Genomic DNA, 27833 nt, shown 5'->3' with positions numbered 1-27833 from the left:
CTAGTGCTTTGAGGGTTCGAAGGAGAACAGTTGACTCTTTCTAGAGGTGACCGTCTGGTCAAGCTGCATAACCAGGCAAGAATGGACTTGATCAGGGAGGTGACGAAGAACTCAACAGGCACTTTAACAGAGCTTCAAAAGTCCTCTGCTGAGATGTGAGAACCTGTCAGAAGGATGAGCTTTTCAGCAGCAGTCCATCAATAAAGCATTTATGGTAGAGTGACTAACTTCCTCCCACTTGGTGTGTGACATATGGTATTTAAAAGTCTCTGAGAGGATGAGGAAGATTCATTAGTCTGATGAAACAAAAATGTAACTCTTCGAGCAGACCTCCAAACACTGTCAGGTGAAGACCAAGAAACCACTTACCATCTACCAGTACAATCCCTGTGGTGAAGCTTGGTGGTGGTGGCATCATGCTTGGCCTTAACTCAGGAGTCTCAGAACTGCTTAATCTAATTCAAGGCCGTCCTCATGTTCTTATTATGTTGTCCAGATTGTCTGATTTCCTCCCCCATTCCACTGTTACACATTATATTAACTGGAAGCTCTAAATTGGCCCAGAGTGAGCCTTTATGGGTGTGATCTATGATAGACTGATGAAGCATCTGCAATTGACCCTGCCTGCTTTGTGTCTGATTTTGCTAGAAAAAAAATTCCATCTCTCCACAATCCTATCATAGGAAAAGCATGATCAGAAAATGCATACATAAAATATTGTTGACCAATTCAAAGTTTTGCAGAATATTAATTGTCTATTTTCTATCATTATTGACAGCTGGGTCTGTGTGTTGAATGCAAGACAATGGTGCCGGTGAATACACCTACTTGTATTGTTTGTGAAGCTCCCATCCCTCCTCAGCTGCAGCCACAAGCGAGCATCCGGCTTAAGGTAAGTTGCTGATGTTCTGGTGTATAGAAATGGTATGCTGTGTATGTTGGCCTGACATAACAACATGAAGGCGAAAGTTGCTGGTGCATCGCCTTCCCTAACAGCAGTGACTTAATGTACACGATATGGCGAAAAGTATTAGGACACCCGATTGTCACACCTGTATGAGCTTTTTGTGATATCTAGTTCCAAAACCATGGGTAGTAATATGGAGTTGGCCCTCTTTTGCTACTTATAACAGTCCCCGCTCTTCTTTCTTTAAGATTTTGAAATGTGTTGGTGAGAATTTGTGTCCATTCAGCCAGAAGACCATTTGTGAGGGCAGGAACTGATGTTGGAGGAGAAAACCTGGCTCACAATTGAGGTTCCATTTCATCCCAAAGTGTTCAGCAGGGTTGAGGTCAGGGCTCTATACAGGCCACTCTAGTTCCTCCATATCTTTATGGCTGACTTTGTATCAGTGTACAGTTATGCTGGAACAGAAAAGGACTTTCATTAAACTGTTACCACAAAATTAGAAGCTCACACCATACAAAGACATTTTAGAAAATTGTATCACTCCAGAGAACGTTTCCAAAGCTTCAGTATCCAGTAACAGCGTGCTTTACACCACTGCAGCTGACGCTTAACAATGCTCATAATGATCTTAGGTTTGTGAGCTGCTGCTTGGCCATGAAAGCTCATTTCATGAAGCTCCTGACGCACATTTCTTGTACTGATGTTGCTTAAAGAGGCAGTTTGGAACTGTGTGAGCGATGCCACAGAGAATAGCTGATTTTTATACAGTATATGATGTGCTTCAGCACTGTGAGTTTGTGAGGTCTTCCATTTCATGGCTGTTCTTGCTCCTCAACGCTTTCACTTCACGATAAAAGTGCTTACAATTCACTAGGGCAAATCTAGCAGAGAGGAAATTTCACATACTGACTGTGCCAGGTGTAAAGTCATTGAGCACTTAAGTACTACGCATCCTGCTGACTGTTTGTCAGTGAAGAGTGCATTGCTTTGTGCTTGAGTTTATATACCTGTTAAACGCAGACACATACCCAAAGTGTATAATCTTTATTTTATTTTTTTTTAATAATTCTGCCCTTACAAATACCAGATGATTTATGACTTTTGACAGTCAACAAAAAGTGTTACTGCTCTTAGATTTAAACATTAAAAACTGGTGGGCATTTTCAGACAAGCTCCTTTTTGTAAAGACTTTTTATAAAAAATGTCTTACCCTCCACTTTAGAACAGAAACGTATCCCCCCTTAACCACTCCACCCCAGGTGAAAATTTGCGTGCAGTGATCTTTGATCCAGTGCCTCACATTCCTTCTGCCAGTAAACACCCCTTCAATTGTGTGGCAGCCATTTTCTGGACCCCATTTCTAATATCCATCTATTGGACATCCTTAACAGCACATTTCGAATCCGCCTACAATTTAAAATTTTCTAGCATAATCACATACTCAGTGACCACTTTATTAGGTCCACCTGCTTGTTAGCACAAATGGTCTACTCCTGTAAATCACCAATCTCGTGGCTGCAACTCTGTCTCTATACAGTAACATACAGACACAGTCAGGAGATTGAGTAGTTTTACTAAACATTAGAATGACAATGATTTGTGTTCTAAGTGATTTGGACAGCAATGTAATTGTGAGTGCCAGACATGGCTCCACTGCTCTTAGGGTCTTCATGCACTGTGGTACCTAGAGTTTATGGGACATGGCGCTTTTAGCAAAAAAACATCAGTGAGTGGAGATTCTGTTGGCAAAAACATGCTAATAAGAGACTGGAAAAGAAGGAACAGACTTATCAAGCTACCAAAAAGGTCACAAATACTCTCTGAACGCACAACGTGCTGGACATTGAATTGGAGGGGTCAGAGTTGCCGTAAAATGAACTTGTTTGGGTAAATGCATGACAAACTATTATGCCATACAGGAATGATCCCTGCATTGTGTCCAGTGTTTCTGGGATAGGCTGCATTCTATTAAGTATTTGGAAAAAATAGTTCAAAATATGAATAGGTAATTAGTATCAAATTAACTAATGTATGCATTTATTTTTCAGGACAAGATCATATGCAGTTCTTGTGGAACAGGAAATCCTAATAACCTCCAATTTTGTGTCATCTGTGAGAAGAAGTTAGATGAATCACAATCACATGTAAGTGTTGACCCACCAGGCTGTCTATGGGCACTGATGTTTGTGTTATAAGGGGGCATTGGTGAGGTACAATGTGGGGTCAGGATTTAAGAAAGTCAACCAAAGAAACAGACTGGCAACTGAAATACACTAGAGGACTGTCTCAGAATGTAGAAAATGCTGCCGGATGTCATCTTTAGACCATCCACTTTGTTTATGGCTTTTCTCTGAAAAGTACAATGGACTTAGAAAGTATTCAGACCCTTTCACTTTTATCATATTTTGTTATGTTGCAGCCTTGTGCTAAAATCATTTCAGTTCATTTTTTCCCTCACCAAGCAACACTCAACACCCCAAAATGCAAACTATTGTGCTGTCCAAAAGACCATCAATCATTATATCCATCAGTTAAATGAACTCTCACCCTGCTGCCCTCCAGAATAAAGTACAGGGTGGCCATTTATACCCCGTGTTGGAGAAAGCTTCGGGGTTAGTGGAATTCCTTGCACAGTTCTTGATTCACCCTGGTACAGTGCCCTCTAATGGCCCAAGATATCACTGCAGTCTTCAATTTAAAAATCCAGAAATCCGTCTAACTCGGGCATGTCAAACTGAGGGTCACCCGAGGGCCATATGGGTCACATTTGTGTTGTCACGAGGGCCAAAAATGGTTGCCTTGTTGATCATACTTGACTCGCACTTTGAGAACCACTGCCTTAGATCAATGGTCCTTGGATTATATATTCCCTTGGTCATTGACACATAGTGTTGTCCGCCGAATGGCTCCATGCAGAGGTAAATGAGTGCATATTTCTGCCGTTTATTTTACATGGGATTTGGCCAATTTTTTTCTCTAAGTCACCATGGCAGATTTTCAAGTAACAATGATGATCATGATTTTTCAACATTGATGGACTTGAGTGACTTTACTTTGAACTGCTAAAGCATGTGAGGGAAAGCATCAGGAAAAAAGTCTTTGAACCCCAAGACTGGATTTTACACCATGACAGCTATCTGAACCCACTGTCCTGTCAGTCTAAGAGTTTTTTACCAAAAACAATGTGGTCTTTGTTTTCTCAGAACATTCACCCCTGTGATTTAGTTTTGGGAGCAACAAAAAAAAAAAAAAAAAAAAAAAAAAAAAAAAAATTAATTTAAACTAATGGAAATAAGATTTACTAGCGTAAAAACACGTAAGGCTCTACACACAGTAACAGAAGATGAGTACAGGAAATGATTCCTGGAATGTGAGAAGCGTTGGGATAAGCGCACTGCACCTTAAGGGGAGTATTTTGAAAATGACTAGAAGGGAATTGTTGTACATTTTATAATAAAGTTTGTTTAAAAAAAAAAAAAAAAATTCCTCTGATCTGGGCGGCATGGTGGTGCAGTGGTAGTGCTGCTGCCTCGCAGTTAGGAGAACCGGGTTCACTTCCCGGGTCCTCCCTGCATGGAGTTTGCATGTTCTCCCCGTGTCTGCGTGGGTTTCCTCCCACAGTCCAAAGACATGCAGGTTAGGTGCATTGGCAATCCTAAATTGTCCCTAGTATGTGCTTGGTGTGTGTGAGTGTGTGTGCCTTGCTATGGGCTGGCGCCCTGCCCGGGATTTGTTCCTGCCTTGCGCCCTGTGTTGGCTGGGTTTGGCTTCAGCAGACCCCCGTGACCCTGTGTTAGGATATAGCGGGTTGGACAATGACTGACTGACTGACTGACTGTCCTCTGATCAAACTCGAAAGATTTGAGAAGGTGGGCAGAGAATTGTAGAGAAAAAGTGTAAATAGGAGTCCCACTTGTTAGGATCCAAGATCAGTGTTGTGTAAGTTCTCACCTCACAAGAACTAGCTCAAAGTTCAGTTCACACAGATTAAAATGAATAAATTCACGTTCATAGTTCACCATTTCAATTTTGTACTACAGTGATCCCTCGCTATATCGCGCTTCGCCTTTCGCGGCTTCACTCCATCGTGGATTTTATATGTAAGCATATTTAAATATATATCGTGGATTTTTTGCTGGTTCGCGGATTTCTGCGGACAATGGGTCTTTTAATTTCTGGTACATGCTTCCTCAGTTGGTTTGCCCAGTTGATTTCATACAAGGGACGCTATTGGCAGATGGCTGAGAAGCTACCCAACTTACTTTCTCTCTCTCTCTCTCTCTCTCTCTCTCTTGCGCTGACTTTCTCTGATCCTGACGTAGGGGGATTGAGCAGGGGGGCTGTTCGCACACCTAGACGATACGGACAAAATGCTGAAAGATTATCTTCACGTTGCAATCTTTTGTGCAGCTGCTTCCTGAAACGACATGCTGCACGGTGCTTCGCATACTTAAAAGCTCGAAGGGCACGTATTGATTTTTGACTGAAAAACAAACTCTGTGTCTCTCTCTCTCTCTCTCTCTCTCTCTGCTCCTGACGGAGGGGGTGTGAGCTGCCGCCTTCAACAGCTTTGTGCCGTGGTGCTTTGCATACTTAAAAGCCAAACAGCCCTATTGATTTGTTTGCTAGAGATTGTTTTCTCTATCTATGTGACATTCTGTGCTCCTGATACGCACTCCTTTGAAGAGGAAGATATGTTTGCATTCTTTTAATTGTGAGATGGAACTGTCATCTCTGTCTTGTCATGGAGCACAGTTTAAACTTTTGAAAAAGAGACAAATGTTTGTTTGAATAACGTTCCTGTCTCTCTACAACCTCCTGTGTTTCTGCGCAAATCTGTGACCCAAGCATGGCAATATAAAAATAACCATATAAACATATGGTTTCTACTTCGCGGATTTTCTTATTTCGCGGGTGGCTCTGGAACGCAACCCCCGCGATGGAGGAGGGATTACTGTAGTTCATATTTTTTAAGGAGTGAGAATAAATGACCTATGACTTTACTTTTTTCAGTTTTGCATGCCTTATATTAGGCTATTACAGTGTTCTTGAATAAAATATAATAATTTATGAAGACTTTTTTATTTAAATACACTTTATTGAGTTCAACCCAGCAACACGTATAACCATATATGCTAATATCCTCCCGGTCAATAAAGAAATTAAACAGATGCAAGTGTACATATAAATTACTGCTCTGTTTCCAACCGTGTGACACACATGGTGACTGTGGAACCAGCGTGTAGGTGAACTAACTGATTAGGCTGCCAGTCAAAATTCGCGTTACATATTACATGTCCATCAGGGAAAAATACAAAGTGGCCTTGTGAAGTACAACGTTTTCCTAAAAGCGAAAGCGGAGCTTCACCGTGTGCTCGTGTCCGCGGGGGTGCAGCTTAAGGACAAGCAGGCAGACACAGACAGTGCCTATTTGATTTTTCGTTATTTTTTCCGAATACAAATAAATGGCAAATAAATACGAAATAAATATTCATAAAAATCCACTATTAGTGCTTATCTGAATTCCATTGACAGATTCTGCTTCACCCCTACATTACAGGGTAAGGCAAAATGTTTAATCTGGACCTAAACCAGATCCAGAATGTCACATAAAACTGAACTAGCTCACGTTCAAGTTCTTCACTTGTTACATAAGTTCACTGTTCTTAGAAAAATTAGCTTGTTCAATGAACGTGCTCTTTTGAACTAGCTCATGCACAACACTGTGTGAGATTGTACTTTTCTTACCTGACTTCTTTTCACATATTTCTTGTCATTTTTGTGCCCAATTGCGGTTTTGAATTATGCATAATATAATTCTGCCAATTATTTTTGTACATGAATTTTAATTAATGGATCTGAAATATTTTCATGTCTTGTGCTGCACTGTCGCTGGTTTGATATGTGTAGTGCCTTTTTGTAGTTTTATGTACACCTGTGACATTGCTATGCACAGACGCCTGAAGATGTGTTTGCCACCTAATTGTCATTATCATGATACAATGCTGTATTTTCGCATATGGGATGTTTGTTGCAAATGTTCCTTGTTGAGGATCTTCTGCTTCGAACTTTGAAAACAATTCAGGTTTCTGTTTTGTGGGCTTCACAAAGCTTTGTTGATCTGCCTTTTTGGTAATGAACTTTGGCTAGGCTTCTTGACAAACATCTCATTCTATAATCACTTTATATTTGAACTACCTCTCTTCTCTCCTGGGCAGAACACCACATAGCTTGTAGTGCTTGCAGTAAACACAGAACAGTGGGTACCAGAAAATGAGGGAGATTACTAATACTGGGATATGGGCAATGTTTATTTGATTTATCTTCGAAATTTCTGCTTTCTGTGCTCTAAACTAAGTGGAACTGCACCAATGAGCTTCGGTAGTATGGCATATTGTCTCCCAGCATATGATTGCCTTAACTCACAAGAAGAAATAGCTATTTTAGCATTGCACACACACAGATAAGAGTGGCAGTGCTGAGTGATGCTCGTCGGAAGTACAAGGTGGCATTGCTTATGTTTGCAGAATTTGCATTGGTGTGTAAGCCATTTTTTCTACTTAAGACATGTATATCCTAAGTGATACATTCTCTATAGCTAATTTATTGACTACTGTATAGCAGGGGTCCCCAACTTCTGTCCTGGAGGGCCGCAGTGGCTGAAGGTTTTCATTCTAACCCTCTTCTTAATTAGCCACCTGTTTTTGCAGCTAATTAACTTCTTTTGAATTAATTGTAATTGACTTGTTTTTTAAGATTTGTTCCCCTGAATTTCTTCATCATTCCTCTGAATTGCTTCATTTCTTTTCTTACATGGTACCCAAACAGAAAAGAAATGTGAAGTGAGTGAGCCAACAGATGACCAACAAAGTCAGGGCCTCAAACTCCAACCAGTTGCTTAATTAGGCTCTGATTGTTGTTGTTCATTAAACTTGTTCTTTAATTCCATGGCTTGTTGCTGCTCTCATTGTGCAATAGCATACATTTCTGAAATTGTTGATTTTTTTTTTTCTTTTCTAAGAGCACTTTTAAAATGTTTTGGGTTCCTGAGCAGATCAACATTCCTGAGACCTTCGTCTTTCTTTATTTTCAGATATTGTATGATGGACACAGTTTGCTGGTCCTGTTTAGGCTCATTTTGTACTTCATTATTGTTTGACTGATAATTAAAGAAAAAGAAACAACTAAGGCGTTTGAGTCTTCAGAAGCAAGTCAAATAAAATTAATTCAAAAGAAGTTAATTAGCCGCAAAAACAGGTCACTAATTAAGAAAAGGGTTAGAATGAAAACCTGCAGTCACTGGGGCCCTCCAGGACCGGAATTGGGGACCCTGCTCTATAGCACCTGAGTAAGATTATGGTGTTTTGCCAACACTGGAGCACTAATGGAACGCTCTGATTACCGCAGGGTATTTTGCTCACTGATCCTACCTGTAGTGCTATTCTAGGGGTGCTTCCACCAAAACATGGAGTTTCTTTAACTTTTCTAGAAACTAATGCTTTATTTGAAACAATAAAATAAACATTCATTAAATAAAACACCTTCTGATTTTAGGATAATGTTTAAGTATTTTTCAATCTCCTTTCTATTTCTTCAGCCTGTATTCTGTGGAGAATCTGCTCCTCCTGTGCCCAGCTCAGACAACAAGATGGTGTCCTGCTCCAAGTGTGGCCGTATCAACTCTGGCACTGCCCGCTTCTGTGACTGGTGTGGCTCCAGGGTAGGTGCACATGTCTGACATGCACTCCAATGTAGGGGCTCTTACCTGGGGGAACTGACCATTGTGGGGGACATGGAGGTATCATTTCAGGAAAGATATGGTAATATATTATAAATGAGCCCCTGTTAATATCCTACAGTGCCAATGAGCTGATTTTCAAGACAGTGACATAAAAATCTGCACGCATTAAATCATAGTAGGAAATGCCTCACTGCATTTGCACCCTGGCCCAAGCCTCTGCATGTTCCCCACCAGTTTTTGTGCTTTTCACCTGGAGAACTCCTGCCACCCATGGATGTGATATTATACATTTCAGGGCATGTGGGAGTATGGGCAACACTTTAGCTTAGGTACTGCAAAAATGCATTTATTCCCATACTGGTATGCAACAAGACCTTAAAGACTTGTTTTGATCAAATACAAGGCATCAGTAAAGTGGTTATTCATCTCTGTGCAATGAGGCATATTAAGAGCCTTTGGAACGCTTGTAACATTAGTTGTGAATATGAAGGATTCATAGATTTTTTAAGGAAGTCTGTAATGTCACTAAAGCCACCTCTGACCATTCTGAAGTGGTTGTTTTAGTAGGCCACATACATACACTAAAACACTATGATGGCACCATCACCATACCGCCTGCTTTGAAATGTCCCATTATATATAAAGGTGCTTTGGGAAGGTTTGCAAACTCCGAGGCACCTCTGCAGCTTTGTATTTAGCTCTCACTCCTATGCTCTAAGCCTAACTACATCAAAGGCTGATTGTCTCCAGTGTGGGCATTTATTCATGCATAAAGAATGGCTGAGCATCCTGTCCAGCTTTGGTTCCTGCCTTGTCCCTACTGCTGCTGGGAAAGGGTCCAGCATTCTGTGGCCATTTGTCATTAAAAGTAGAGTGATTTCATGAATGGAAGGAGAATATTCTTACAAGTGTGATTAACAAAGTTCAGTGACTTGAGGCTGGCCACAAAGGTAATTTCCCATTGGGATTAATAAAGTATCTATCTATCTATCTATCTATCTATCTATCTATCTATCTAAGCAGTAACATGATTTAAAGAAGAAGTCTCAGGCTTTTAGATAGATAGATAGATAGATACTTTATTAATCCCAATGGGAAATTCACATTCTCCAGCAGCAGCATACTGATACAATAAATAATATTAAATTAAAGAATGATAATAATGCAGGTGAAAAACAGAAAATAACTTTGTATAATGTTAAATGTTAACGTTTACCCCCCCGGGTGGAATTGAAGAGTCGCATAGTTTGGGGGAGGAACGATCTCCTCAATCTGTCAGTGGAGCAGGACAGTGACAGCAGTCTGTCGCTGAAGCTGCTGTTCTGTCTGGAGATGATACTATTAAGTGGATGCAGTGGATTCTCCATAATTGATAGGAGCCTGCTGAGCGCCCTTCGCTCTGCCACAGATGTTAAACTGTCCAGCTCCATGCCAACAATAGAGCCTGCCTTCCTCACTAGTTTGTCCAGGCGTGAGGCATCTTTCTTCTTAATTCTGCCTCCCCAGCACACCACCGCGTAGAAGAGGGCGCTCGCCACAACTGTCTGATAGAACATCTGCAGCATCTTATTGCAGATGTTGAAGGACGCCAGCCTTCTAAGGAAGTATAGTCGTCTCTGTCCTTTCTTGCACAGCGCATCAGTATTGGCAGTCCAGTCTAATTTTATCATCCAGCTGCACTCCCAGTTATTTATAGGTCTACACCATCTGCACACAGTCACCTTTGATGATCACGGGGTCTATGAGGGGTCTGGGCCTCCTAAAATCCACCACCAGCTCCTTGGTTTTGCTGGTGTTCAGTTGTAGGTGGTTTGAGTCGCACCATTTAACAAAGTCATTGATTAGGTCCCTATACTCCTCCTCCAGCCCATTCCTGATGCAGCCCACGATAGCAGTGTCATCAGCGAACTTTTGCACATGGCAGGACTCCGAGTTGTATTGGAAGTCCGATGTATATAGGCTGAACAGGACTGGAGAAAGTACAGTCCCTTGTGGCGCTCCTGTGTTGCTGACCACAATGTCAGACGTGCAGTTCCCAAGACGCACATACTGAGGTCTGTCTTTAAGATAGTCCACGATCCATTCCACCAGGTATGAATCTACTCCCATCTCTGTCAGCTTGTCCCTAAGGAGCAGAGGTTGGATTGTGTTGAAGGCGCTAGAGAAGTCTAGAAACATAATTCTTACAACACCACTGCCTCTGTCCAAGTGAGATAGATAGATAGATAGATAGATACTTTATTAATCCCGATGGGAAATTCACAGAGAGGGATCGGTGTAGCATATAGATGATGGCATCCTCCGCTCCCACCTTCTCCTGATATGCAAACTGCAGAGGGTCGAGGGCGTGTTGAACCTGTGGCCTAAGGTGGTGAAGCAGCAGCCTCTCCATGGTCTTCATCACATGTGATGTCAGAGCAACAGGCCGAAAGTCATTCAGCTCACTAGGATGTGATACCTTTGGGACTGGGGTGATACAAGATGTTTTCCAAAGCCTTGGGACTCTCCCCTGTTCCAGGCTGAGGTTGAAGATGCGCTGTAGAGGACCCCCCAACTCCGATGTTAAGTTAAGATGTTTAATGTTAAGATTAATGTTAAGATTTTAAGTTTCTTACGGAGTCTTTAATCTGTATTGGGTGGCTTAGCTGGACAGTACTGGTGTTTTTCATTTTTTAAAGATACTTTCTTGTTAGCTTGCCACCTTGATGTAAAGGTTTACACCAATGATAGACGTTTGATTACTGACCCTGGAATTTGCATAGTATCTCCATATTTGCCTGAGTTTTCTCAGTCTGCTCTGATTTTCTTTGACCTCATAAGATGTGCAGGTTTAGTTAATTGGCAACTCTAAATCGGTCATCTAAGACTCAACAGATAAAGCCTCTACAGCCTGGTTTCAATCAAAGAGTATTCTCCTTGTTCAAGTCACAACTTCTTCACTGTTTTCCTTTTGTTATTCCAGGCTGCTCCTCCCGTGAGCTATATGACCTGCTCCAAGTGTGGGGCCAACGCTCATCCCTATGCCCACTACTGCAGCTCATGTGGAGTGTATTTGGAAGCACCCCCCAGGGTCAACACTCAGAACGGCATGACTTTCAGCTCAGCTCTCGCCCAGACGGAGGTAAGGTTTATGATCATTTAGCATGGAAATGAAGGTAAAATATTGTTTATAATACATAAGCTTGTATCTTGGAAATGACTCCTGTTTGCAATCCATCATTTAATTTAGCTAACCCACTATTCAATTCAGGGTCATGGCAAGCCGTCATGGCAGTACCAAGTGTATGGCAGGAACCAACACCAGATTGGATGCCAGTCTAGCACAGCTCACTCACAGCCACTCATAAATGGCCACGTTAGAATCATTAATCAACCTAACAAGTACATCTTTAGGCTGTGTGGACTTGTGGATTATGGATGGCCATGTCTACACATTTGTTCACTTGCAATTAGAATTAATTGGTTAGTCAATTTAATATGCAAATTGATGCCTAACATAGGTGTCCTGTGTACAATGCAAACATAAGTAACATATGACAAAAATATGGCCCAAGTATATACTTCTGGACATTTAGATTTGTATTCATCCATCCAGTTTAGTACTCAATGTCCAGGTCAGAGTTTAGAGTCCAGAACCTGTCTCAGTAGCACTGAGTGCTCTTTCACAAAGGGTCAGTTAGGAGTTGCCCATCAGCCTAATCTGCAGTTCTTTGGAAAGTGGGAAGAAAAAAATGGGATGATCAGGGAGATAGGTAAAGCTTGGACAAATTAAACAATAATAGTATGTAGTAGTAATTCAGAAAATCTGAATCCGTTTTAATAAATTATATATATATATATATATATAATATAATATAATATAATTAATACACACCAATTAGCCACAACATTAGAACCACTGACATGGGAAGTTAATAACACTTATGATCTTGCTACAGTGGCAACTGTCAAGGGCTGGGATATATTAGGCAGCAAGTGAGCAGTCAGTTCTTGAAGGTGATGTATTGGAAGCTGGAAAAATGGGAAAGCACAAGGATCTGAGCAAATTTGACAAGTGCCAAATTGTGATGGCTAGATGACTGGGTCAGAGCATCTCTAAAATCATAGGTCTTGTAGAGTTTTCCCAGTATGCTCTGGTTATTGCCTGCCAAAGGTGGACCAAGGAAAGACAACTGATGAACAGGGTCATGGGCACACAAGGCTCATTAATGTGCAAGGGGAGTGAAGGACAGCTTATATGGTCTGATCCCACCAAAGTGCTACTGTAGCACAAATTGCTGAAAAGCTTAATGCTGGCCTGCGAGAGAAAGGTGTCAGAACACACAGTGCATCACACCTTGCTGTGCATGTGGCTCTGCATAGCTATAGACCAGTCAGAATGCCTATGCTGACCCCTGTCCACTGCCAGTAGCACCTACAATAGTCATGTGAGCATCGGAACTGGACCATGGAGTAATGGATAAAGGTAACCTGGCCTGATGAATCCCGTTTTCACGTAGGTCATGTGGGCACTTGTACATCATTTATCTGGGGGAGAGATGGCATCAGGATACAATATGGGAAGAAGGCAAGCCAGAATAGGCAGTGTAATGCTCTGAGCAATGTCCTAGGCATTCATGTGGATGTTACTTTAACATGTACCACCTACGTGAAGGTTGTTGTAGACCACGTACACCCCTTCATGGCAACGGTATTCCCAGATGGCAGAGGCATCTTTCAGCATGATAATGTGCATTCCAACACTGCAAAAATTGTTCAGGAATGGTATGAGGTACATGACAAAGAGTTCAAGGCGATGGCTTGGCCTCAAAATTCCCCAGATCTCAAACCAATTGAGCATCTGTAGGATGTGCTGGAAAAACAAGTCCAATCCATGGAGGCCCCACCTTGCAAATTGTAGGACTGAAAAGATCTGCTGCTGACACCTTCAGGGTCATTTGGAGTCAGAGCTGTTTTGGTGGCATGAGGGGGACCTACACAATACTACATAGGTGGTTTTAATGTTGTGTCTGATCAGTGTAGATATGATAGTTGAGCTGTGGTTTCATTTTTTAGAGATGATTCAACTACAGAGAAATCACTTTCAGACAGGTAGGACTTTGACAGTGCAGGATCAACTGCAGGAAGCTGCAAGCTGGCATACAACGTTGGATGTCTGACACTAGTGGAAACCTTTAAAGCTCAGCTACTTACTATATACAGGGCAGGGCATAAATAGCTTCATTCATTTTTTATACCTCTTCAAAATGTGGAAGACATCTAAATTTTTTTTTAATTCTGAAAAGTACATAAACAATTTTGCTTTTAATGGGTTTTAAAAATCCTATCAGACAAACGGTGGTCATTGTTGGCAATACATTGCTGAAGACGTTCCCAGAAGTTCTCCATCACTCTCCGGGTCATCTCGGGTGGAATGACGTTGATTTCCTGTCTGATCTTTTCCTTCAAATCCTTAAGAGATCGAGGACGACTTTGGGAAAACTTTTTCTTTTAGGTATCCCCAAAGGAAAAAGTCACATGGGCTTAAATCTGATGACCGTGCCGGCTACCCCACATCTCACCTTTAAAGAGAACAAATGCCCAGGGAATATTTCCCTCAACACTCCAAGCGAACGTCATGGTGTGTGAGCTGTGGCCCTCTCCTGTTGAAACCATACATGTTCTGTCCTAGGTCTGCCAGGTGATTTTCTTTTTATTGTGGACCCAGTTTCCCAAGGGTTAGAAATCTATAGCAAAATTTTCTGATCTGGTACAGATGCATTTTGACCAAGCACGAAGCATGTATGGAATGCTCTCTGCATCACCATCATAGAATGGTTTCTCTCATAATATGGTTGAACAACAACAGCCCTGATGTTCACCGGTCCAACTCATGATGGGTACTGAAAATGGTAGAGCCTAATCTACTGAATGAGACCTACCCCACCTCTCTACCCCAACTACAGCCTGCACAGTTCTCCCACATTTTGAGGGAGATCTTTATGCCCCACCCTGTATTTAGATAGTAACAGAAGACATGTTTGTCAAAAACCATAGACTACTAGACAGTTTTAGGAAACACCAACTTGATGGGGCAATACAAGCTATTAGAACTAAGGATGGACTTACTTTTTCCACAGATCGAAACTATGTATCTGTTTGCTTTTCTTGAATACATTATTGCAAAGTCAAATTTTCTTTTTTTTTTTTTACCTTTATCTTAATATACTGTTTTAAATCAACAAACCCTGATTTGTCCTAATATGTTAAACATGAAAAAACATTTCATGGGTGTGCTTACTTTTTCACATGAATCTATAGCCTTCAAAATATGAAGCCAACCTGTTTCAATGATTATCTTTCTTTTCCAAAGACATTGGAGCAGCAGAACAGCACTGGCAACTGGCAACCTCTGACAATTCAACTGCCAGATCCCAAAGGGGGGCAGACAAAGAATGTGAGCCAACAGACCCAAACTGTGGGACTTTTTTACCCATCATGCAAAGCACTCGAAAAAAGAGAAGAGGAGGTGGTTCAGCAGAAGGAAAAGTTGGAGCAGATGAGCGACCGCAAGCCTCTCCTCACAGCGATCAGTCCTGGCCGAGGTAATGGTTGACATGTTTCTTGAGAAAGCTGATTTGTTTTGGCCGTTGTTGAACCTAGAACTGAATTTTAAGAATGCCAGTACTTTACAGCCAAAGAAAACAGAATAACAGACTTCAGTGGTGCTAATGCAATTACAAAGGTTTCTCTAATAACCAATTAGCATTTAAACATAACTAATTAAGGATAAGTGAAGACAATTAACCATTAGGACACTGAAGGAATGGCTGCTAAAAATGGGACTTTGCAGTTGTTTGTGAATAATTAACTAAAAATAAGTAATTTCAAGCAAAAATAGCCATTAGAAACACTAGTGATGTCTTGGCTATGCTTTAAATCAATTTAATTGTATCTTGGTAAAAATGTATACATTTCTATTGAAAACATAATCTTTTCTGAGTATCTGTGGACTTTTGTCTTGTAGTGTTTGTATGCCTTTTGTAGGCCTTTTATTGTGAAGTCCATGCTGCATTCTTCAGCAATGCATATTTGTGCCATTCGTGTCCAGGCAGGTTAAATGAATTCAGTGGCATCACACCAGGAGCTGTTAATATGGTCTGGACCTGAGACCACCTGCTTTTCCACCAGACTTTAGAGTATATTTTCTTGAAGCAGAATTGAATACAAGTAAAAAATGTCTGCTGTTGCAGGATACTGGAGAAAACAAGTGGATCATATCTGCGCTCATTTTAGATGCTACGCTCAGAACAACACTGAGTTTCGAGCTCTGATTGGGGAGCCTCGTCTGGGTAAGGTAAGAAGAATGGCTGTGCAGTCTGTTTTACTTAGACCACTTGTGTTTTTTGCCAGATCAGTTTCTTAGTATAGTGAACACTTCATCTGTCAACCACATTATGGCATATAATGCCTTCCATTTTAAACATCATCCACAAGCAGTACTTTACCAAGGCACATTTAACTTCTGCCAGTGCTTGGACACTTAGGTTAAATCAGCTACTTAGAATCAAACATTGAATCCATAGTAGCAACATGTAATTAACTCCTACTGTAACTGTTCAACACTGACTGAAGATCAAAGGAAATTAACCTTTTCAGTTTAAGCAAATGGAGACTAAAGGCCCATTTATACTTAACCCGTCCACATCGCTGTGAGGGTGCGCTGCGATGAGTGGGATGTAAATTTCATTATCAGTGATAAACGATAACGACTGCGTGCTTCCAGAATTTTGCAACGACCTGACACTGTGTGTGCATCAACTGTGCATGCGCCAGACAAGAAAACAAGCATTCACTTGAGGTAAATTGTGTGAAGTAATTTTTCACTACCCGCACCTATTCAATCAAACATGAAAAGCGCACAGTGATCTCCAAACATCCACAAATTCATGGCAAGAAATTGCCCAGACTCTCGGCAAAGAGTAAAGTTTGTACAAGAAGAAATGGAAATATCTGTGAGATGAGTAAAAGTAAAGAAAAAACTTTGGGGGGGGGGAAATGCTTGAGGATTTTGCAACCTCACAGTAAACGCTCGAACCATAAACAGACCAGGGTGTGCATCCTCAGTGTGTGGCCATGTCTGCAGATACCTGCACTTGAGTATAAACAGGCCTTTAGAGGTGACACGATTAAGATGTTTAAAATATATGAAAGGAATTAATATGGTGGATCCATGTTGTCACTTTAAAGTGAGTTTAACAAGAACACAGGGATACGGTTGGAAACTTGTTAAGGACAAATTGTACGTAAATGTGAACCACACATACATGGAATACATTACCGAGTCGTGTAGTAGAGAATAGGACTCAAACTGAACACGACTTCATTTTGGAGAAATTGGGTAGAAAGGACTGAAGAGCTTGTTTTGAATGGCCTGATCTTGTAAAATTCTTCTGATGTTCTCTTTTGTTTTGTTTTTCAGATGATCTCTGCAACTGTCCACGAAGATAATTATGAACTTAGTCTGCGGATAAATTTTGTCCTGGCTGGAAATAAGGTAAATCAGTAAGGACTTGATATTCTGATTCTGATCTGTGGAACAGCACACATTTTATGGTGGTGGTGGGGCAATCGGTCAGTTCAGGCATCAAGTAAGCCTAAGCCACAGGCCCTTGGGTGCTGGATTTCCATTGGAATAACGCAAAAAAATCAGTTTCTATTAATTTTTCAGTAATCCTTTTAATAAAATTGTGATTGTGTTACTACTACATATTATTATTGTTTAGTTCATCCAAGTGTTTCCTATTTCCCTGATCATCTAATTTTTTTTCCTCCCACTTTTCAAAGAACTGCAGTTTAGGATGATGGGCAACTCCTAATAGCCTTGTTGTGAAAGAGCATTAGTATGTGCACAAGAGTGCTACATGTGGGTAATAGGAATGTAATTTATAAATGCAAGACGGGAGACACTGTCCAAAAGGAAGGTCATTATACTACAAGAAAATATGTTGTTTTTGTTTGCTGTAACATTTCTGTATTTCTTGAGCTTCTCTAAAAGCTAAATTTCCCCCTTGGGACAAATAAAATTAATTTGTTTGATCTACCAACCACATTTTAGGTCAACATGAAAGAGACAAAATGTTTGAAGTCATGCTTAAATAAGAGTAGTGGAATTTAAAAAAAAAAAGAGCCAAGACTCGAGATGGCAGATGATAACATTACCCCTTTCCCCATGAAAGAATAAAGGGAAACCTCAACTACAAGGAAATGCAAACAGAGTTTTTCAATTAGAAACTAATGAGCAAAACTGAATAATTTTGCACAACATGGTAATGATGATGGCCTGCCTAGCCTCCAAATCAGTCAATAATACCCTATGCTCTAATATCACAAATGTTGACATTTCCTAACCTCCATCCCTTCTTCATCTTCATCAAGCAGGGGATATGCCTTCTTTCAACAGAAATGTTGTGCAACACAATCATCACAGCGCAGCACCACTCAGAGAAAAATCTTATGATGCCTAACTATTTATAAAGAATGCTGGAGCACATTTTCCATTTATCTAAATTGTGTTTCACCATGCGGTTAACCCACTAATGTGCTGTTGTATTGTGCTGAAACTTGTTACCTGTGTCAACAGACAATCATGAAAATGGTATCATGTAGTCAAGCAGAAATACCGGAATTCAAAATTTCCAGGCAATTGTCATGGCATGAATTTAACATGTTTTGTCTGAGAACCTCAGATTATCTGGTAGATTGGCACAAGAGGTAGCCAGTTGAGCAATTAATGAGTAGATCAGGGTGCATGTGGATGCAGTGTTGGATTAACCACAAAGCAAAATAAGAATGTGTTTACGGCATCAAAGGAAAGGGGCTACTACAGAGTCAACCAAGTCTTTCAGTACCACATGCGACTTTGAGTTTTTTTGTAACTTACCTGTGATGTTCGCCTTTACTCTGCACTTTACTCTGCACTATTAAAATAAACAAGGTTACTTTTGCATAGTCAGTGTCTAAAATTAAAGGTGTCATCAGATATCACATTTGTTCCCTCCCCAAAATTTTACTTTTGTTGAATGTAAAAAACAGCTGGCTTGTTCATTTAACTCACCAGCTGATACGTGTAACAAACCCATCACCTTTAAGCTGTTGATTTTATTATTTCTGTCACATAAGCAAGGTAAGTTTTAACCTCTTATTTCACTTTCAGCACTTATTAAGTCTTAATGTCTTGTCAGTTAAGCAATGGAAGCTCCACAGAGGGGGCACCATTGTTGGGCTACGCTTTGACCATCAGTTGGGTTTAATCTGGTACTGCGTAGATTATAAAGATTTTAACATTCAGCATTACTTATAATGAGTTCTAAGAAACACTTAAAAAATTAATAATCTTTAGGTAGAATTTACAAAGTTCTTGGCAATATGATGCTTTTTGGGAAACTCATCGCAGAGTGTGGAGTCTGATTTCTTCCACAGTGAGTTACTTATGGATTAAATGGCCCACTCTTATCAGTAAAACTACTTATGCTCCGATGCAGGACTTCTTGGGAGGACAACCAGCAAAGCTGGCGGAGAATAACTTCTTGAGCAGTGTGACCGAGGGAAGAAACGGTCTATACAGCAGTCAAAGCAGTCTTGGTAAGTGCTTTTTTGTCTTTATGAATCTTTTGACACAGCAGCAGACTTCAAACCCTTTACTGGCCTACAGTGTGACCGTGAGCAGGTTGTTTGTCTGCTAGTGCACTCCCTGACAAGAAGGGATTGTCTGTAAAGTTTTGTACACTCCTATAGCATTTTGCTTTCTGGTCAAGCAATCATGTTTATGAGATTTTCTTTACAGGGAGTGTACACTAGTGTTATATGTCCTCCTGTGGCGCACAGTTGTACCATTTTAATCCAGGAGCAACAGCACACAATGAGCCATTCTAGGGATTTAGTCTGTGATCACTTAAACCCTTAAACTCTGTGTTTTGTCTTGGTAGAGTTCTATATTACTCTACTTTCCCCTTTTGTATTCTTTATTTAGAAGCCTTTGTCAGAATTCCTCAAATCCCATAGACTTAGCACTTTTTATAAGGTGTTGTACTTTATAAATTTTCCCCACCTTCCCTTCCACATCTATAACGGCAGGCAATTACAAAGAGTAAAAGACAAGCAGGAGTTAAGTTACAACTTTAAATAATGTATTATTGATAATATTCATAAAATAATAATAAGCAAAGTTCATGTGAATATTGGCAACCATACAACCTGATAAATGTTGATGTGTAGTTTCAGGCGGCATATAGACTTACAGTATAGCTGCTTTAAATGTCTTTAGTTAAGTCATCATTTTGTCTTTCTTCAGGACAGGCCGCATGCCTGTCTCAGTATGGCTGCTGACCTGTGTGTTGTCCTTTTTATGGTAATAGTGAGGGAGAGGGAGGGGTAAAGCAAGCAAATGCATATATTCTCTGTCCAATTCCTTACACCAACAGGGTGTTGTGGTACAAAATGTTCTCTGATTCAAAATCAATCCATACTTCAGACCAATGTAGGCACACAATACCTTTCACACCTGCCCCCAAAACCATTTGTTGAGCTGATGCTTGCCAGCTAGGTAGTTTGGCCTTCATGCGGGTGTTAGTTGTTCTGTTTATGGTTTTTAGGCTCTCAGTCCAAACACAGTCACTCTTGCCAAAGCTGGTCTGATGCTCCATCTCACACACTGCCTTTTCACACCTGCACCCAGGACCATTTGATAAGCTGAAGCTTTCCAGCTAGGTGGCCTTCCTGCTCTGCAGAGAATCCTTTGCCAAACTGGTTTTAGGCCTTTCCCCAAACCCTGTCATAAAATTCACTTCCTGAGTCAGTCCTCTTGGATTAGACATGAAAGCTTATGAATAAAATAAAACACTAATATTACATTTGATTTGTCTGACTTACAAATAAAGACATACAAAATATTTATCAACTTATATACAAAATTTCACACCACAACACTCAGCCTTGAGCCACAGTGCCTGCTAGCTGTGATGATATTGATTATTAATGATGAAAACATTTCCATGGATTTTGGCGAAGACGTCCTTGGGTAGGAACTTTAAATCTAATCTTTAAGACTAATCTTTAAATCAGTGCTAATTTTATTGGATTTGAGCGCTACATTTGACATGGTTGATCATGACAAGCTGATTAACAGGCTTGAGTTATGGGTTAGTATTCGGGGTACTGTTGTTAAGTGGTTTGTGGATTACCTCAAAGGCAGAACATTTTCTGTACATTTGAGTAGTTCAATGTCTCCTACTGCTTCGGTAATCTGTGGGGTACCCCAGGGGTCTGTTTTAGGTCCGGGCCTCTTGTTTTTATATATGTTACCGTTCTGCTGTATGATAAACAAGTATAACATCCTGTATTATCCTAACCAAATTTACTTATCATTGCAATCGGGTGAAATGGAGTCTGTGACAAAGCTTTTTAACTGCTTAGATGATATAAAACACTGGATGGTGCTTAACTTCCTGCAGTTAAATGAGTCAAAAACTGGTCATTCTGTTTGTTCAACCTACTGTTACCCGAAACATTGCTAGCATGTTGGGCCCTCTTATCCAGTACTATAGGCCATGTGCTAAAAATCTTGTAGTGATCTTGGATTCAGGTTTTAAATTTGACAAACAGATAAATGCTGTGGTAAAGAGGAGTTTTTTTCTACCTCAGGGTGATTAATAAAGTCAATCCACTTTTGTCACACTGGTCAACAAGCATTTTGCTACTGGGATTCTTTTACCTGTACTTTTAACAAATTTCACTTGCTGACTCCAAATCTGAAAACCGTTTTCGTCCAGCACTTTCCGTTTATTAGTTATGATGTTCCAGGTCTTGGAAAACTAGGGTGACCGGACAGTAAAGGCGATGCGTTTCAGCATTTAAGAAATAAGTTTGGTCTCAAGAAAAGTGAAGCCAACTGAATCAGCACCCTCATTCTTGCAGGTTGTCCAGAATTTTCTTGACAAGCACAGAGCAGAGAATTATACTGAGCTTGTGGAGAATATGCTGAAAGTATATTAGCTTACGGGAGCCAGAATGTCACTGAAGACGCATTTTTTTACATTCTCATCTCGACTTTTTTCCACCAAATCTAAGTGATACCAGAGATGAGCATGGGGTAAGATTTCATTAAGATATAAAGGTGATGGAAAACTGATATCAGGGAAAATTCACACCGAGCATGATGGGTGACTACTGTTGGTTCCTGCAAAGAGAGACAGATATGCAGATATGAAAATTATGCCTGCAGCCAGAACACAAATGTTTACAAGTGAAACAACTCTAAGTCCAATTGTAGATGCCCCTTGCCACACCTTTTGATGCTGATTAGTCATTTGATTACTTGTGCCAAAACTAAATATAAAGCATGGTCTCAAATCGATATGCAATACATTCCAGCTGTTGCTAAGTGAAATGCAATATGTTTGCTTTGCTTTTAGTTATGACACACAGTCTATGGACATGAATGAAAATGTAATATGAATTTGTATATTACATGACGTAGTGAAAACCAATCATGATACGATAAAAGCTAAGTGAAATGCAGTATGTTTGCTTTGCTTTTAGTTATGACACACAGTCTATGGACATGAATGAAAATGTAATATGAATTTGTATATTACATGACGTAGTGAAAACCAATCATGATACGATAAAACCATGCCAAAAGTAAATGCACAACATGTATATACTGCATCTTTCTTTTCAATCTAGCTAACAAGTTGGGTTGTATACTTTTGGCACAAATAATCTTCCATATAAAGCAGCATCCAAACTGCACAAAACGCAATTTAGAAACATACAGGTAAGCAACACGACAGGCATCATGGAAAACAACTCCTCTGTGTGTGCTATGCTGGAATATGGTTTTCCGCCACGAGACGTTGCAATGAGCAGGACCCAATCAGAGAAGGCTATATAATAAGCACAAACCAATTAGAGTGCAATCAAGAGTCTCTATTTTCAAAACTCCTTTTGATTATTGCTCAGATTCCATATTTTCATACCCTTATGGTTTGGTCCAAAACTTTCAGGAACAGAGTTCAGAGGATATTACTTAATATTTTTAAGTTTGCTGTGAAAAAGAATTTGCGCTCTTCCTGATGTCTTCTATTATTGCACATTTTGGACACTCAAGTTTTTTCAGGACTGTGTGACGTTTGTTACAATGTACTTTTGAAGATGTTTTTGGCCACACCAAGGAAGGTTCACTACTGGGTTTTACATTTGGAGATTATAGCTCTCGCTGTGCTTTGATGTACTATAGCTCTTTCTAAATATCAACAATATTTTTCTGGAGTCTTCAGAAATTTTCCATGATTGTGACATTATGTGCTTGTTCAGTCTTTCTGCAGGTGACTTGAACATGATAGTAAAATAGGCAGATCTTTAAATGTATTTCACTTAGTTAATGAACAATATTATCCACTGTCAATGGGCACAGTGTGAAAAAGTAGTTGCCCCCCTAGTTAAATTAATCCCATTATAGTCATCTGATTCAGCACAGCTGGGCTTGATTATAACCAGCACTGCTTATTGGGGTGGCATGAGTTGGAGATTCCTTTAGTCAGACCATCAGCTACTACCCCGTGTGCGACAGTCAGTGGTATCGAATGGGATTAGTACTTCCTCTACAAGCCTTTTATATTCACTATAATTTTTTTTCTACTTAAAACTTCCTTTATTAAGTTACAGAACTGGTTATATATGCCATCTGCTGAAATGAAAAATGCAGTGTATTTTATTTGTATGTGTTAAATGTCTTGGAATGGGCCTGTTGAGAATAATGCCCTTGAGTGATCATGTCGAAAATCACTTTGTAGGCGTTGTGGACATCAGTTATACTATGTTGAATTAATTTCAATTAGGTGATGTTCCTGTACTTGTATTTAGGTGCTACACCAATAGATCACTCTATTTACCATGAACTGGGCTAGCTAGTAGTAATTGTAATAATCCAAACAGAGTTTATAGTTTAGGGCCTGGCTTTTTTACGATTCTGATTTTTCTACCATCGTCACTATCGGCTAACGTGTAGGCAGACATGTCAAGTACAGATCTACATTTATAAGTTGCTTATACAGAATCAAGTGCATGTGATGTGAACTTTTCTGCCCAGTTTTACAATACCAGCTTTTCTCTGCCAACTTTAGGATTGGGGGAGCAAATGACCCAATGCACCCCCTCATAGATGCCACCTTCGTCCCTTCATCATGGATATTTTCCCAGAGAGCATCTAACCTAGAAGTACTCCTAATATGAAAAGAGGCTGCTTTGCCAGCGCTACACATTTAGAAGCCAGAGTGTGGCCCCTTGCTTTTGCACATCTGGCTTTGCAGTTGAGGCCATACATTTTATATACACATTGGCTTATCAAACTCAAAATTCCTCAACTCCACACACATCATTTTACCAAACAATTATTGTATTAGAGTATCTAATTAATTTCCTTAAGAGGTTTTCTCCACAATAATAACTAAGGGATTTATTTAATCTTTTAAACACTACAGTATGTCAGATTTTTAGTGGGTCAAAACCTTTAAATGCACCAAGTTGACTCATTAAACAGCATGGATGACACAAGGAATTGATCCAGTTACTTTTTGCAGCTTCTGAGTTGCTAACTATGACAATTAGTAGTTAATTGGGACACCTCTGGCTTTGTATGTGAGCCTACCTGAAGAGCCAGTGCCTTCTTGTGCTTAAATACAATGTGGAAATCAAAAGAACAGAGTCAAGACCTTAGGTCGAAAATTGTGTATCTTCACAAACTGGGTTCCTCCTTGGGAGCCATCTCCAAAAGGTTCAATGTACCATGAGCAACTGTACAATCAATAGTATGAAAATATACAAAGCTTGGGACCATACAGACGGAAGAAGGCACACATTTATTGTCAGGGATGAACAAATTTTTTTTGAAAGGTTCAACAAAACCCCAAGATAACAACTAAGGACCAGGGGACTCGTGTATAAAAGGTGAGTACACACAAAAATGTTGTGTATGTCTGTTTCCATGCTCACATTGCGATGTATAAAAACTAAACTTGGTGTAAAACCACACACATTCTTATGCCAGCTCAAACCATTGCGTACACAAGTTTTCAGATTGGTTTTGCAAACTGGTGGCACCCAGTGTCAAGGCAGTGCTACTGTTCCTGTGTGGTTTCCCTTTATTTTTTGATTCACATCAATGACGTGGCTTTATCAAATACATAGAAATTAACCGCATATCATTAATTAGTTTAAGGCATCTGATTTGTAATCAACCTGTAACCATTGTGACAGATTGAGGGCGCTCTCGTCCCCTTGAACCCTCTGACTTAACTCCAGACACCAGGTAAAAGTCCAAATATTATTTTTATTTGAACAATAACGTGCACAAAGCACCCTCCACTCCACAATACTCATAAATCACCAATAATCAATCGATCAATATAATCCTCCACACTCCCAGACGCGTTGCCACCCTTCCACCCAGCTCAGCTCGATGTCTGGGACTTTCCATAGTCCTTTTATAGTCCTTGACCCAGAAGTGTTTCGCCGTCTCTGTCCACGTGACCTGGAACACTTCCAGGTCAGATAAAAACTCTTCTTCTTCACCCCGGAAGCACGTCATTCTTCCTGTCGCTATGACTACGACGTACTTATAAATAAACCTAAACCTAAACCTACTTCTGGATTATAGGGCACATAATAGTCTCTGGGCCTTCCTGCAGCGTCCCCTGGAGGTTCCCATGGTATCCAGCAGGGCTGTGATGAAAAACTCCACTGTCCGTGATGCCCTGCTGGAACTCTGGGCACCTCTATGTTGCAGGCAGGGCTCCACCTGGCGGCCTGGGGGTATTGGCCAGGATAAAAGGCCGGCCATGTCCCACACCATATAATGGTGCGTGGAATGGCCAAACTATTCCAAATACTATAGCTGCTTTAGCGTTGTTACTCTCGGTGCACCACTCAAAATATTTTAACCCACTGTGTCTGAGTGTGGGATCACAACTGTACAGCAGCTGATCAGAAAGCTCTACAGCAGATTGTGTCACGAGCAGAGAGAATTATCAGGATCCAGCTTCTAGCACACGTGGCCTCAGCCACGCGCACAGTCATTTGAACTTCTCCCATTTGGCAAATGCTTCAGAGCCTTTCCTGTATGGACGCAGGTTTAGAAACAGTTTCTTCCCAAAAGCTATAAATGCACTCAATCAGTCCATCAAGTGCTCCCAGTAGAACTGTTTGTACTTATAAGTACAATTACCTCACTGTAAACTTGCATTACAGTTGTAATACTGCACAACCTGAGCCACTTATGCTTTCATATTATATATTTTTCATTATTTTTTATATTATTTTTTATTGTTGTTATTTTATCTTTTTATAGGAAAATAAGTTTATGGAGGATCTGCATATTGCATCTCATTGTAAAATACCATAACAATTCAGGAATTCAATTCAATTAAATAGAAGAGAGCGCGTATTTACAGATGATGACGATTGGCTTCTAAGTTGATATAGATTTCCAGGTGCTATGTTCTTGGAGCTCTTGATGTCTTTAAGATGAAATGCAGTAAAGTATGTATATTACATTATACAGATAAATTTTTAATTTCATTTAAATAATGTATACTGTTGTTAATTAAATGTGAGCATGCGGTGGCGCTGTGGTAGCGATGAGCTGGTGTCCCATTCAGGGATTGTTCCTGCCTTGTGGTGTATGCTTGATGGGACTGGCGCAACCCTAGATGGATGGATGGAATAATTAAACATGTACTACAAAGATATTTCAATGTTCCTTAAACATTTTGAAGAATCTGCGTTCTAAGCTTACCGATGGCTTTATTTATTACAGAGCTGATTGTGTGGCGATTGGTTACTTGGAGAAAGAAAAGGAAGGACAGGAATTGGGGATTAGTATATTTGAAAGAGAACGTAACGCTGCAATAAATGATTTCATTGAGGGTCGTGCAAGGCATAGCAAGCATCTCACAGGAGGCAGGAACAGTCCCTGGACGGGGCATCACTGTGCCCCCATGTTTTAAACATGCTTTAATTCTTATCATGAAAATGATATCAAGTACAGTAATCCCTCGCTACTTCGCGGTTCACTTTTCGCGGATTCACGACTTCGCGGGTTTTTAAATACAAGTGATTGCCCGCCTATCGCGGAAGTTATGTTCCAGACCCATCAGCAACAGGAGAAAATCCGCGATATAGAAAGACCATATAAATAAACATTTTTATAGTTTAAGCCTTAAAATACCCATCCCACATGCTTTAAACACATGTACACTTATAAAACACACTTTGTTAACACATATGATATGTGGATGTCGGGCTAAGGATATGAGTAACAGCTCACTATTATAAAACATTTTAACTTCACGCAAGACAAGACAGTGAGACAGGAAAATTGGTGATGTACAGGCTTAAAATTATTGACACGCAGAGCGACAAGCAGCACAAAGCCAGCACAAAGTCCACGTCTCCTTAGCGTTCATTCAGCTCCCCACCCCCTTGACAATGCGAAGTGGCAGGAGCGTACTGCGCTTCCGGGGAGGGGGGGTTTGAGCGAAGGTGCGTTCAGCTCTCACACACCCACACACACACACACACACACACACACACTCCTCCTTCCAAACACGCAGAGCGACAAGCAGGCATTTTGGCAGAAGCAGCACAAAGTCCATTTCTGCTCAGCGTGAGTTCAGCTGCCCCCCTTCACAAAGCGAGTGCAGACACATTGACGTCTGATCGCTGCGTGCAGTGTGCAGTGTTGGTCTGAGGTGTTTTAAGAATGTAGAAAGTGTTTAAGAGCATAGGAAGTGTTTATAAGAGCGTGGGAAAGGTTAACAAGAGAGTGAGAGGTTTATAAGAGTGTGGGAAGGGTTTATAAAGGCTTCAAATATGTATAAATAATAAAATAAATATAGGTCGCTACTTCGCGGATTTTCACCTATCGTGGGGGGCTCTGGAACGTAACCCCCGCGATAGGTGAGGGATTACTGTATACATCTTAGTATTTAAATTGTTCAGAGAACTGTAATATCATGATTGTAATGTACACTGTGTCCTGTCAGCGTAAGAGAAAGCCCGTTTAAGAAGCACATAGTGCTTCACACGCATAGAGCACATAGAATAAAACATAGAATATGAAGCATTTAACATGCTGATTTTAAG

General features: G+C 40.4%; 1 protein-coding gene across 1 annotated transcript in view; it reads left to right on the top strand.

Moving 5' to 3' along the window:
• Positions 1-27833, top strand: part of dzank1 (double zinc ribbon and ankyrin repeat domains 1) — a 45123-nt gene that overhangs the window by 4058 nt on the left and 13232 nt on the right. Inside the window, exons 4-11 of the mRNA XM_028821009.2 lie at positions 779-892; positions 2959-3054; positions 8508-8630; positions 11614-11772; positions 15004-15235; positions 15884-15987; positions 17113-17187; positions 19175-19274. Coding sequence (XP_028676842.2) covers positions 779-892; positions 2959-3054; positions 8508-8630; positions 11614-11772; positions 15004-15235; positions 15884-15987; positions 17113-17187; positions 19175-19274 — 1003 coding nt within the window. The remainder of the gene's footprint in view (positions 1-778; positions 893-2958; positions 3055-8507; positions 8631-11613; positions 11773-15003; positions 15236-15883; positions 15988-17112; positions 17188-19174; positions 19275-27833) is intronic.

The sequence above is a fragment of the Erpetoichthys calabaricus genome, chromosome 15 (genome assembly GCF_900747795.2).
Source record: "Erpetoichthys calabaricus chromosome 15, fErpCal1.3, whole genome shotgun sequence".
NCBI lineage: Eukaryota > Metazoa > Chordata > Cladistia > Polypteriformes > Polypteridae > Erpetoichthys > Erpetoichthys calabaricus.
Note: the sequence above shows the minus strand (reverse complement) of the source record. Positions and strands in the feature narration are given on the sequence as shown.